Source organism: Haliotis cracherodii, unplaced genomic scaffold (assembly GCF_022045235.1).
Source record: "Haliotis cracherodii isolate W230 unplaced genomic scaffold, xgHalCrac1.p SCAF_2, whole genome shotgun sequence".
In the NCBI taxonomy this organism is placed as follows: Eukaryota; Metazoa; Mollusca; class Gastropoda; order Lepetellida; family Haliotidae; genus Haliotis; species Haliotis cracherodii.
This window is the reverse complement of record NW_027266275.1, coordinates 48,589,668-48,602,933: the sequence shown is the minus strand read 5'-3', so window position 1 is coordinate 48,602,933 and position 13,266 is coordinate 48,589,668. Positions and strand designations below refer to the sequence as shown.

The 13,266-nt window shown below is 38.6% G+C and overlaps 1 protein-coding gene across 4 annotated transcripts in view; it reads left to right on the top strand.

Annotated features, from left to right (window-relative positions):
- Window positions 1-4,352, top strand: part of LOC139468159 (lethal(2) giant larvae protein homolog 1-like) — a 206,068-nt gene extending 201,716 nt beyond the window's left edge. For 3 of the 4 annotated variants that reach the window (XM_071249943.1, XM_071249944.1, XM_071249946.1), the window contains one exon: window positions 3,178-4,352. In XM_071249943.1, coding sequence (XP_071106044.1) covers window positions 3,178-3,288 — 111 coding nt within the window. In that variant the 3' untranslated portion in view covers window positions 3,289-4,352. The remainder of the gene's footprint in view (window positions 1-3,177) is intronic. The other variant, XM_071249945.1, reaches the window with a different exon arrangement.
- Window positions 4,353-13,266: the final 8,914 nt, after the last annotated feature.

Here is a 13,266-nt window from a genome sequence, read left to right as displayed (position 1 = left end):
CCAAGAATTGTGAAAAGTATTAAAAATATGAACCGTGTCATGTACCCCATTGGTCGAACCTTATACAATTATCCTGATAATTTAGTTCTATAGCTAAGGAACTTTCTTCACATCTGTTATTGTATGATTCTGAGACCAGATTAAGACAAAATAAATCACATAATAATGAACAATACATGTCAAATATTGAATATAATTTTGGTTGTTTTGAAATATTCTTTTGGGTATTGGATTACATAAAATTGATACAAAACAGGTGCGTGTCTTGTCCAATTAAGGTACACGATAAACTGTCGAATTGTTTATATATTCAAGACATTATTTACATTGTAAAAGCAGCCATTTTATGTTGTATCGAAAAAGTGTCAAATTCCGCTTTATACATACAGATTATCCATACTATGAACGAAAATTAGGGGAGATAAATATTAATCAAAATACCAGTGTCATCTTCTCCGACGTTGTTGATGCCATAAAACCAGCCCATGACGTCAAATAGAATGGTGTCAGTTTTTTTAGTAATTCATAACATTTGATGAAAAGGCTACTTAATGGTGCAACATTAGTCAAATTACACTTGCACAATCAGGAGAATGTTGGAATGTTAGGACTAATTTATAGGTTAGATAGGGCCATCTATTTTGCTTTTACTTCCTCTTTTATGAAGTACGATTTGTATCATTTCTTATGGGTTTGTTTATGCCTAAACGTAAACAGTTTCAATTTCGATAATTTTTTTTGGAATAGTTTAGTTCCTTGTGAACAAATCACCACGAAAATATATTGTCCTTATTCACAGCTAATTCTTACCAAGTGATCCGAGTTACAATTAACTAGTGCTAAGTATAGCGGAGTTATGCCCCCTTGTCTTTGTACGCGTGTAACCTCTGTCTTTTGACATCGGAGGAAAATCAGTTTTCATCATTTACAACAGGGTATTTTTTGTATTGTATGTATTATGTTATTCATAAGAATATAAATCCATTTGATATACATGTATATTTTTGTCATTCAGATATAATGCAGTATTTTGTTTGCTCAGTTTCTGTAACACTGCCAAAATAAAAAAAATATCTTTGCACAGTACTTTTATCGGTACGATAAAATGCCGCGAAATTTGCTGTTTTTTAAAGCAGAGTAAATGCTCCGACAACACTAAGCAGCGTCTTTTTTTTCAAACCGATTTAATATTTGCAGTTAAATTTACACCATCAGATAGGAAATTTGATATTCTACATCTCTGCTTAATTTAATAGCCGTAGATCCAGTGACGCATGAATGCAATTCTCGCACAACATTCACTTATATCAGATCCCAGGTAAATGTACGTCAGAAAAAAAAACTTGCATCCAAAGGGTTAAACGCATCAGTAATGTCCACTTTACACATCCGGCACTTTGTCCCAATTGTTTTAATTCTACGATAGCATTGTCTATGGTCACAAAAGAAAGTGAAGCAGAATCCTCACTAATAAGATCGTTGGTACTGGGAGAATGCTCTGTGTCATTTGAAGCTGACAAATCAAGAATTAGCCTCTTCTTGCCAAAGAATTTCAAATTTGTATTGACCAAGTTTAATTGTTATCTGTTTGTTTTTCCAGAATACGATACAAAGGGATACAATGTAATTTTTTTCTACAAAAGACAAACACGTTTTTGTTGCAAATGTAGAGATTGTGTATGCGCTGGTTACATTCTTCATTCCGATTCGCTTTATAGACGGGGTATATAAATTAGCATCAATTTTGAAGGCTTGTACTGGGGGGTCTCCTTAAACATGTTTTTTCTTTATAGACTGTGATAAACGGTATGATTCTCCTTGTGATCACATTTTGCTCAAATCATTGGGACTATATTCTTTGACATTTATTTATTACAGATCAAGGTGAGCTTTAGTGCCATGACACTTTTATTAGAATGTTCTCCGTGACATCCAATGAAGATCAAGGTCACCAATGTCATAACATTGAGTTCATAATAATAGGAAACATTTTAGAATGATTAATACATAAGCACTTTCTTCTGTCCTTGCCATGTGTCAGGATCATGTCAAATGTCCACATCATTTAAACAGTAGTTATTGTTTTTGTTGATAAGGTAGCTTTCAGTATTGGTCCTTCTGTTTAAAATTTGTTCTGCATTGGGTGTGCATCTTTCCAAACCAGAAGTAATGCCATTAAAACATGGAAAGTTATGTCCTGTTTTGTGTTTAGGTAGGTTGAGGCATAGAACAGCATTTGATGATATTCAGAGATCAAAGATTATGAATATGGATAGATATTGATGAGGTTAGCTGTCACCTGTTTTGGTGAAGTCAAAAATTACTCAAAATGGTTCATGATACATGTTTGTTGTTTGAACGTGTGGGTACGTTCAAGTACGTATAGGTATGGAGGTGCTTCTGTTTTTGCATGTAATGCAACATTTTTCTGGTTCTTTCAAAATGAAGTCTGTAAACATAATTTCACAAGAAACCACTGGACCAGTTAAGCTGAACTTAAAGTGCGTGTTGTTTCTTTCCAAATGAAATGTAATTTGGTATATGTTATTCTCCCCCGCCACGAAGTGGAAGGGGGATATAGGAATGGGTGCAGTCCGTCACACTTCGTTTCCGGAGCAGAACTTGAAAACCCTACCGTATTTCTTCGTCATACTTGGCACATAGATAGGTCTAGTGGTGAACTGGTGCCTTTTGATAGTTTGGCATGTTTAAAAACAATATTTTTCGAGTTTCCATGGCAAAATGGAGGTAGTCCCCGTTTCCGGAGCAGATCTTGAAAAACGTACTATATTTCTTTACAAAAAGGCCCAGTGAACATAGTTCACAGGCGCTAATGCATTGCACACACCCGACATGTCATATTGGCGGGGGATGTGAGTATTTCATGCTTGTTAGTAATGTGATTTAACATTGTTCAGGTGTGAATGATATGTTTTAGATTGACCTTGTTTTTTTACCCTTTGCGTTTTGATCATGCTTATATTCTTAAACATTGGAACAAACTTGGCCTCTGTGTTAATTAGTTCAGGACCTGAGCGTGAAGTCATCATTTTCATTTATGTACCAGGTGAGCTATGTGAGCCTTTGGTGGGGGGAATATTTTTATTTCAAAATATCATAACCAAATGTATACTATTTATGGCACATTAGGATTTTAACCATTTTGTGTGATTTCAGCCTAGGGAAGGGAGCAAACATTTGGTGGACCAGAATCTAACAGACTCAGGTGATCAAGCAGTCATCAAACAAGTAGACGCCGGGATTGGAGCAATGACAGTTACAAATTGAGATATTGTTACTGTTCAGTAACATAGTGATTCATAGGGAGGCAGGCAAGACGGGCCACAAACTTCCACAACATGACAGGAGGATAGCGTTTGAAAGAGTCATCTCTTGCTGTATCTTGTATACGGCATACCCATCGTCTTGTGATGTCTAGTATGATGTTTGTCTCCTGCTTGTGACAGTCAAAGAAGCACCATTTCAAGCCATGCTGCTCCTTTGTTAGTGCAATGTAGTGTTTGCATGTTAGGTACTTAGATTGTGTTGTCATTTACTTTGGAAGGGGATAATGTTTTGTGCTCATCTCATCGTAGTAGATAAATGCAACAAATTGTTTTCATTCTGTTGTATGATTGCAAGCAGCATTCAGATAGGACTTTTAAATTTTGATCATCTGTAAAACCACTTATGTTTATTGCTGTATTCTACTTTGGTTGAATTTGTAAACCTGGCTACCTGGTGATCAGTTGTGCCTATTTCTAAATGTTTTAATGATGACATTTTTCAGAAGCTTGTTTTTAACATAATGTATTACTAATGGTATACAAAGATCACTGCCTATTGTTCATAAATCACATAGCATATAATACAAAAATATTTTTAATGTATTTAATCTGAATGCATTTTGATATGATTCATTATACTGAATATACTTTTTAAACTCATTTTTAGTGTGATATCTTGATTATTTATTACTATTGTAACAATCTTAATCTATCATTAAAGTCAAAATAAAATATTGAATTTGAATTTGCACATGCTCAAATGTTCTTGCACATGAGGCCTTGTAATGTTTGAAATTTATACTGGCTCAACTGTGTTTTGTTAAAGAAACAATTGGATGTTAATATGGCTTTCTAATTCTCTTAATTCACACTTAGTCTGTTTACAATATGTCATTGTGTTCACTTTTGTTCATGCAAGTACCAGCATTCATACCTTTGCTTTGAGACCCGAATGTACCATGTTGTGTAGCAGTACATGCCTTTCACTATAGGAAAACTGTAACACGTAGGCTTTTTTAATCAATTTTTTTTTATCATGAACGAATATTGCAATAAATTTGTATGTGTTTGTGGTAGATGTTGGGTTTTTTATTATACAGAACTGTGAAAGAAGTAGTCTGCAAGGTTGCAATCATTATGATGGTCAGAAATGAACTGTCTGTTTGTTCAAATTTCATGAAAGGCGTTGACGATGACTGAACCCATGTCCCAAACTGTATGTTTGATATATTTGAGGCAATTTAAGATACTCAAAGGTATTGCCGTACATATATCATATAAGAGCAACTAATTATAATGTACCACTTAAGGAGCACCTTGAGAATTCAGTACAAGAACTTCCTGTGAAGACGATCCGTCACAGACAACCAGTTTGTTTGTTTTTGTGAGAATCTTTGAAGATGCAAACCTTTGGATTGTTAGCCCAACAAGCTGAACAACTGGACACTTAAAAAGGTTATGGGTGGCCGTGGTATCACATGACTTCAGTCTACAGACTTTTACAAGTGGTTACGATATCAATGCTATTTGGTACATTCGTCTTGTTCTACAAGATACTGAGTGGTGAGGAATAATGTTAAATTCATGGAATTGCATCAATGACAGGATATTTAATAATTTGTTGGATTATTTAATGGCAGAAAAGTGTGGGAGGGAATACTGTAAGGATAACATGGATCATAGTTAGAAACAAGGAAATACATGGGCTTGGTTTCGATCGGCACGGGTGAGTCGGCTTTTGAATCATATCTGAGCAGATGCAGCAAGTGAAAGTGGCATGGTTGGCAGTTCCATGACAGTTTTCTCTAGCCAATATATTCAACACCAAACCACTTCTTCCTGCTCTTGGTCTTTATTTTCTTTGTTATGAATAAATGCAACTATAAATTTGAAAAACATTAAAAATAAACAATACTCTGAAAAGTACATTTATTTGCAGACTCTTAGACATCTCGCACAGCTCTTCTAGATCTTTATCATCACAAACTTAATTGCTTCATTGCAAAAGATGCCACACGGTAGATTGTGTTGGGACTGGTACCATTTGGATGTAAATTCCTAATGAACTGCATTCCTGTGCATTATGATGAAAATTACTGAACTACTATACTGTTCGTGAAAGGCGACCAAATGGATTAGGTAAACACCAAACTGCATTATCGATGACCATACCTACATATTATTGATGGAACATACACACATACAAATCAAAAACGAGTAGCAAAATTAAGTTATTGGGAGTAAAATCACTTGAAACTCAAAGTGGAGGAGTCTATGAGCGTGGCTGAGAGAAATTATATTACATGTGAAAGAGGCATCTATACAAAACAGGATTTGAACTATTCTTTTTAAATGTTGAATCTGCAGACCTGAACGATGGTTATAACAAACAATATTTAACATACGACCTGTGAATATTTGGGGTAGAATTGGTGTTCAGCAACCACTGCTTGTCCTAAGAGGCGACTAAGCTTGTAAGAGTTAGTTTTTGTTTCTTGTTTAATGCCGCACTCGGCAATATTCCAGCTATATGACGGTGGTCTGTAAATAATCAAGTCTGGACCAGACAATCCAGTGATTGACATCATGAGCGTGGATCCACACAACTGGGACAGGTGACTAACGGATCGGGTGGTCAGGCTCTCTGACTTGTTTGATTGTCTGGTCCAGACTCAATTATTTACAGACTGCCGTCATATAACTAGAATATTGCTAAGTGTCGCACAAACAAACAAACTTGTCTGTAATTACCATTAGGTCTGCTTTGATGGATAAAAAAACCCAACCTTCATGGCCTATTAAATAATTTTTACCTTGCTATTTGTACTTATTAGGGCTCCAAGTCGAAAGGCTGTAGAGCCCGATTGTAATTGTTCGATTTATTATTATCATTAGGGCTCCCTGCCAACTTGGCAAGAGCCCTATTGTAATTGTTAGATTTATTATTATTATTATTCCGGCGTATTTTGTTCCAATCGTAACTCAAAAACTACTGCTAAGAATCTCTTGAAATTTTGCACAAAGATACCTTAGCAACTGAAGTGATGCACACAAAAATCTCAAGACGCAAGACTCAATGACTAAGGGCAGATAACTCAAAACAACTTTAAAAATGGTAATTTCAACAGCTCATATCTCCGCCACGAAAGCTCCAAAGACTTCCAAAAGTCTTGAATCGAACAGGTGCGGAATCAGATGCCCAACAATTTCTCCAGACATCCAATGTAGCGAAATTGCTTCGTTTGGCCTCCATGTTGGATTAAGTGTTTTGGCACTGTTTTTTACCAATTTCTCAAAACTTGACTCCCAAAATCTCCTCAGCTCAAACTTCCAGTTCAAAAGCTTCCAAACTCTCCATACTTTGTCTCCAAGTACCATACTACCAACTTCGCAGATAAAATGTTGAGATATGTCTTCAATGGCCGCCATATTGACTCCAACTTCCGGCTAAAAGTTATTTTCAAAGCTTTGACAGTACATCTTTATGGAGCTCTGGCATTGGAAACTTGTCAGGTAAGGCACTTGAACAACTTCTGTTGAATCTTGCTTTGGTTGCTGAACAACTTCTCTTCTTGCTCTTATGTGAAAAGTCACGTGATGTGTCGGCCATATTGGATTTTGGTAGCCTCTAATATAATTACTTTGCAAACTACGTAGCTGCTAAAGTTCTTCATAGAAAGTACTACAAATTACCACAATGCACCAGCATCAGACGCAGAACATTTCATGTTCTTAGCTGTTTGTCAAAAGTTGCGTCATTTGGCAGCCATATTGGATTAAAGACCGTCAGAATGCAAAAGGTGATAAAAACGGCACAAAACAGCATATATCTCCGCCAATATTGGTCCAATAGCTGCCATATTTTGCATGTGTCACCGTCATAAGATACCGATCATTTTCGATCGGGCCGTAAAAATGGATATTTCCAGCCGTTTGGCCGCCATCTTGGATTTAAGGTTTTATCCGTCAGGTTGCCATGGAAACCAAACTTGACAACGGAATGCATTGATATTCACAGCACTATTAGATACAGACCATGGGAAAATGTCTGCAAAGTTTCAGCTTTGTAAATTACACAGTTCGTGAGAAAATGACAAAACAAGGTTTTCGCGGACATACATTTCATCAAAATTTACCTATGCATATCATAGAACAGGTCGGGGGTAATGCATAAATACTAACCACTTCCACCATACATGCAATTACAGTCGCGTTATAGCTCGCCAAAAAAAGTATATTTTCGTTTTACGGACTACCTAAATGACCTTGACCCCGTAACCTTGGTGACCTTGAATTTTTTTTAATGGTTTTAGTCCTGCTACCCGATCCCGGGGTCAAAATCGCAAAAATAACGATTTCTTATTAGGGCTCCCTGCCTACATGGCAAGAGCCCTATTGTAATTGTTCGATTTATTTATTTATTATTATTATTATTAGGGCTCCCTGCCTACAAGGCAAGAGCCCTATTGTAATTGTTCGATTTATTATTATTATTTATTATTATTATTATTCCGCCGATTTTTGTTCCAATCGTAACTCAAAAACTACTGCTCAGTATCTCTTGAAAATTTCCACAAAGATAGCTTAGCTACTGAAGTTATATCCACAAAAATCTCAAGACTAGACTCAAAGACTAAGGGCAGACAACTCAAAACAACTTTAAAAATCGCAATTTCAACAGCTCATATCTCCGTCAAGAAAGCTCCAAAGACTTCAAAAATTCTTGAACAGATGCGGAATCAGATGGCCAAAAATTTCTCTACACATCCAATGTAGCGAAATTGCTTCGTTTGTCCTCCAGATCGGATAGTGTTTTTGCACTGTTTTTTACCAAGTTTCTCAGTACTTGACTCCCAAAATCTCCTCAGCTCAAACTACCAGCTCAAAAGCTTCCAAACTCTCCATACTTTGTCTCCAAGTACGATACTACCAACTTCGTATGTGAAAAGTCATGCGTTTTCCTGATACCTCATGTCCTGGTTATTCCAGAACACCAAACAGTTTGTCTGTAGCTCAACGGACAACGAAACTACAGCGTTTTCAAGAGGGAACTCTTTGACTCCCGTTCATAACCTTGCCATATAGCAAAACTCCAAACACCCGTAACTCCGAAACTACCAGTCCGATTTCGGCTAAATTTCGTGTGTGTATGTAGAATGGGGGTTTCTGTTAACAAGCCCAATTGTAGCGACACAGGAAATAAGACGACGGATAGAGAAATGATGCATAATTTATGTATAACAACATCTTTCAACATATTGCTCCAAACCAGATCATTCTATAACTTGCAGACTAGGCAATCTTTAGTATTTACATGTGCAATTCGATATTGAAATGCAGTCACAAATCACAAATCCTACATACATCAAACTCTTATCTCACATGTTTTGAAAATGTCATTTTGTGAGGGTGACAAAGGTGTTTTATGACACTTCAAACATTTTTTTAAAGTAAAAGACACTGAAAGAAGCAGCCGTAAAATTACAAATAAGCCCTGTTCACTGCACTTCAATCGCCACCAATACTGTGTCCTCTTTGCGCAAAACGCTACATTATTGACGATAGACCGGTGGTGTGGGTTTATTTATATAACAAACTAGTATGTGAACATTGTGTATAGTTTTCGGCTATGGCCTATAGAAATCAGTTGCCAGGGTCAATGAGATACAGTGTTTATACAGCTGATGGACAACGCAAGCAGAAACGGACTATAGAAATAGATTCACGTTTTGGCTCGTATGTTCAACGGTTCTGCTGGAAAACAGTGTAGCTTGGCGTAAATATCGACATCGTATATTTTGTTATGTCAAAGCTCATATCTGCATCAATTGGCGCGAATTCACAATACACATTGTTAACAGAGTTAAGCAAAGAACTGCGCATACATGTTTATTGGCCTCACAGCGTGTCAGCGTACCTCAGTGCCATGCGGCTGGGTCGGTCGGTCGAGTGCATATTGGAACGTGATCCACGTGCACGGTAATAGCAGAGCGAGGCAGTGGTAGAGCTATAGCGGATTACATAAGCTGCTGTCAGCGGGGTCATCCGAGAGCCAAGTGTGGGCTCCTCCAGTCAAAACGGACCATACCTCCCCACCCCCGAGAACACCTCCTTCATAAATCTTGTTCGGACTGTGGGATTTACGGTAGGTTTGTGATTGAAAGTTTGATATTCCTGAACTCTCCGATTAATTTACTCGTACTTGTCATAATTGTATTACCGCAACTTCCAAGTATAGTACCCGATTTCTATAGTCTGTTTCTTTATGGATTTTCTTCACGCTGTTTTCAGTAGTCTCTGCCAGCAGAAAGGGCGCATTTTGTACGTTTGTGATTGGAAGTTTAATATCGCTGAACTCTCCGTTAAATTTACTGGTACTATAATAGACCGTTTATATGTTCACTTCGTTTCGATGGCAGCGACTTCTATAGTCTATTTCTGTATAGATTCTCTTCACGCTGTTTGTAATACATACTGTCAGCGGAAAGTGCACAGTTTCCCGTACTTGCACAGTAGATCCATTCAGTTGCTCCCTGTCTAAAAGGATCATTGTACAACATGTTGGGTTTTCTTTTTATAAAATGCCTTATTTTCCTTGGAACGGATTTCCGCACTATCAAACTACCCCTTAATGATCTGAAACTGTTCATTTTTGATAATTCAATTTTTTCCTGAAAGATCCCAGATATAATGCCAACTTTAAGAAGTATCATTTACCCATATCATTATGGTTTAGAAACCAGTCCCTTTCTCAATCTAATGCCAACTTTAAGAAGTATCATTTACCCATATCATTTACCCACAATCATCCAGTTGCAGTTTGTACCCCAAGCGAGCAACACCTCCCAAGCCAGCACAGAGCATTGCCTGATAGCCAGCCAAGGAGAACTCCAACATCGGTAATTATCACGTCATCCTTTCAGCCTTATTCACATACTCTTACAATCACTCTCACCGTTTGTTTGTTTGTTGTTTAACGCCGAACCTAGCAGTGTTCCAGCTACAGGACAGCGGTTTGAAAATAAACGAGTCTTGGCCAGACAATCAGTTGCAGTTTGTACTCCCAGCGAGCAACACTTCCCAAGCCAGCACAGAGCATTGCCTGATAGCCAGCCAAGGAAACTCCATCATCGGTAATTATCACGTTATCCTTATTCACATACTCTTAAAATCACTCTCACCGAATTAATCATAAAACCCCTAAATCCTTAAAAAACAACAACACTAAATAACCAACACCTTATCCTACCCAATCTCCCTAACACAGCTCGCACTCATTTCTACTCACACCCACGCCCACCACTCAAACACACCCTTTGACCCAACTCCTAAAAGCAAAAAACACCTAATCCCCCCTTCTCCTAAACACAACGCTCGCTCTTTCCTACTCACCACCCACGCCCACCACTCACATACCTCCACTCCTTCGACTAAATATCTCTTAATCCCCGCTTTCCACTTGTCTCACCTTATCCCAGCCTTCCAGAATCAAACTTAATCTTCAATAAATAATCCATTTCCCAAACCCTCCTACTAAAACCAACAACAAATAACCACCGCAACCTCCTCCGCCTCCTAAACACAAATCACCAAGTAAAAACAACAAACCAACTCACCTCCCCAAAACCACCACCACTCACCACAACACACGCTCTCCAACACAACACCCAAACAATATGACTGACACCCGCAACGCCACACTCGCAGACATTCCAGCTCCTTACTCACCCACGCCTGCGGAAGCGCACAACACTTCTGGGAGGTCACTCGAAAACATCGTCCCGACTGAGTATGGCGAAAACACGACATACACCACCCCAACCAAACCAGCTAACTCGCCACCACAAAACACCAAAAAACGCAAACTCGACACATCCACTCCACCTCCATCGCCAACACCCTCCCCGGCCGCCTTCCTCACCACCTTCGCCCTCTACTTCTTCTCAGCAGGCTCAGGCACCACTCTCTCACTAGAACTTTCGGCAGACAAAATAGGACTTTGGTTCAAAAGACAAAAAATAAATTACAACAATATTAAAAAAGCCAACAAAGGATACCAGATAATCTTTCCTAACCGAGAATCTTACAACGCAGCAAATAAAATAACTCAAATATTCCACGTCACGGTAATCAAACAAACACCTAATTGGCAACAATATACACGAGGCGTAATAAGGGTTAACCCAAGGGAAACAACTGAGGACTTACAATTATACTCTCTAGAAGCTAACATAAACCAAGACCAAAACCCTCAACCCCTAATCACCAGCACGCGCAGAATAACCTCAACTAGAAACGGAAAAACGGTCCCAACCTCCATTGTCATAATCAACTTTAAAAAAACCGCTAAATTCCCTGAAGCCCCCAAACACATATCCTTCGGAGCCCACACAAACTTAGAAGTCAAACCCTATATAAAGCAGGTTAAGCAATGTTCAAAGTGCCTCAAATACAACCACACTGCTTCCCAATGCACCTACCCTAAAACTAAATGTAAAAAATGCGCACAAACAGACTGCCCAGGCACATGCACACCCTGGTGCATCCACTGCAAATCCACCCAACACACTTCACTTTCAAACCAATGCCCACACAGACACACACTCACCCAGCAGGCCAACAAACACATAAACATAGAAACGGCTAAAATCCAAACACGAAAATTTGCTACACCTGCATCTAAACCACTCCTCCCTACACCACACCCAAACACCATCCCACAAACAAACACCACACCCATAACCGACAGCTCTGTCTGGGACCCCTACCGAGAAACCGCACCCACCTCACACACACAAGCAGCCACTCAACCAACCACGAACCCTCCCAAAACATCAACCCCCGCATGCAAAACAAACCTCAAAATGACCACCACAACACGACCCTCATCCAAGCACCCTACAGCCCATATGGCAACAACGCTCTCCCACAAGCAAGCACAACAACAAAACACAAACACTAAGAAAACATCAGCTACACCCATCCCGCCAACACCTTCACAACCCTCCACATCACATGCCTCCCCCATGGAAACTCAACCAGCTAAACCTAATCCAACCCATGACGAAGATTTCTCCACTACTGAGGAAACAATAGACACTACTCCAACTAAAACAAACCAAACTTCCCAACCAGCCAACACCCCAAACCTAAATAACCTCACCTTACTCCTAGCATATATGCATAGTCAAAACTCACCAAAAGCTAGTATGGAATCCTTCCACAAAGTAGCTTTCAATCTAAAATTAACCGATCTTCCCTTCTTCCTCTTTAACCTCCATCTAAAAGAACTCACCGAATAAAATAAAAACTAAAAACTAAATCACCAATCACCCGAACCCAATATTCGAAGGACTAAATATTTTTCAGTGGAACGCCAACGGACTCACCTCCCACGGCCATGAACTAAAAACTAAATTTAAACTAAATAAAGGCCCTCACATTGCTTGTATACAGGAAACCAAATTCTCAAAAAAATCGAAATTCACACTACCTAACTACAACTCAGTTAGAACTGACAGAGCTAAACCGAAAACAAGAAGAGCCGCAGGAGGACTAATCATATTTATCAGGGAAGATATAAATTACGAAGAAATAAAAATAGACACGCCAAACCTAGAAGCCAACGGCATTAAAATCACATTAAATAACCGAAACATAAACATCATAAATATTTACCACTGGGCGGAACAAAAAGTCCAACCTGAGGATCTAAACAAACTACTCAAAATAAGCGATAAATCTACTATATTCCTAGGAGACTTTAACGCTCACCATCCTACATGGAGCATAGATGATAAAATAGATACTCATGGCAAATTAATCTCCGAATGGATAGAAACAAACGACCTAGTACTCCTTAATAGCAACCAACCCACGAGGTACGATAAGATAAACCAAAAAATGTCGGCTATCGACCTAACCATATGCACCGCAGATCTAGCCCAAAGCACTCAATGGGAAGTGCACGACGTCCCGC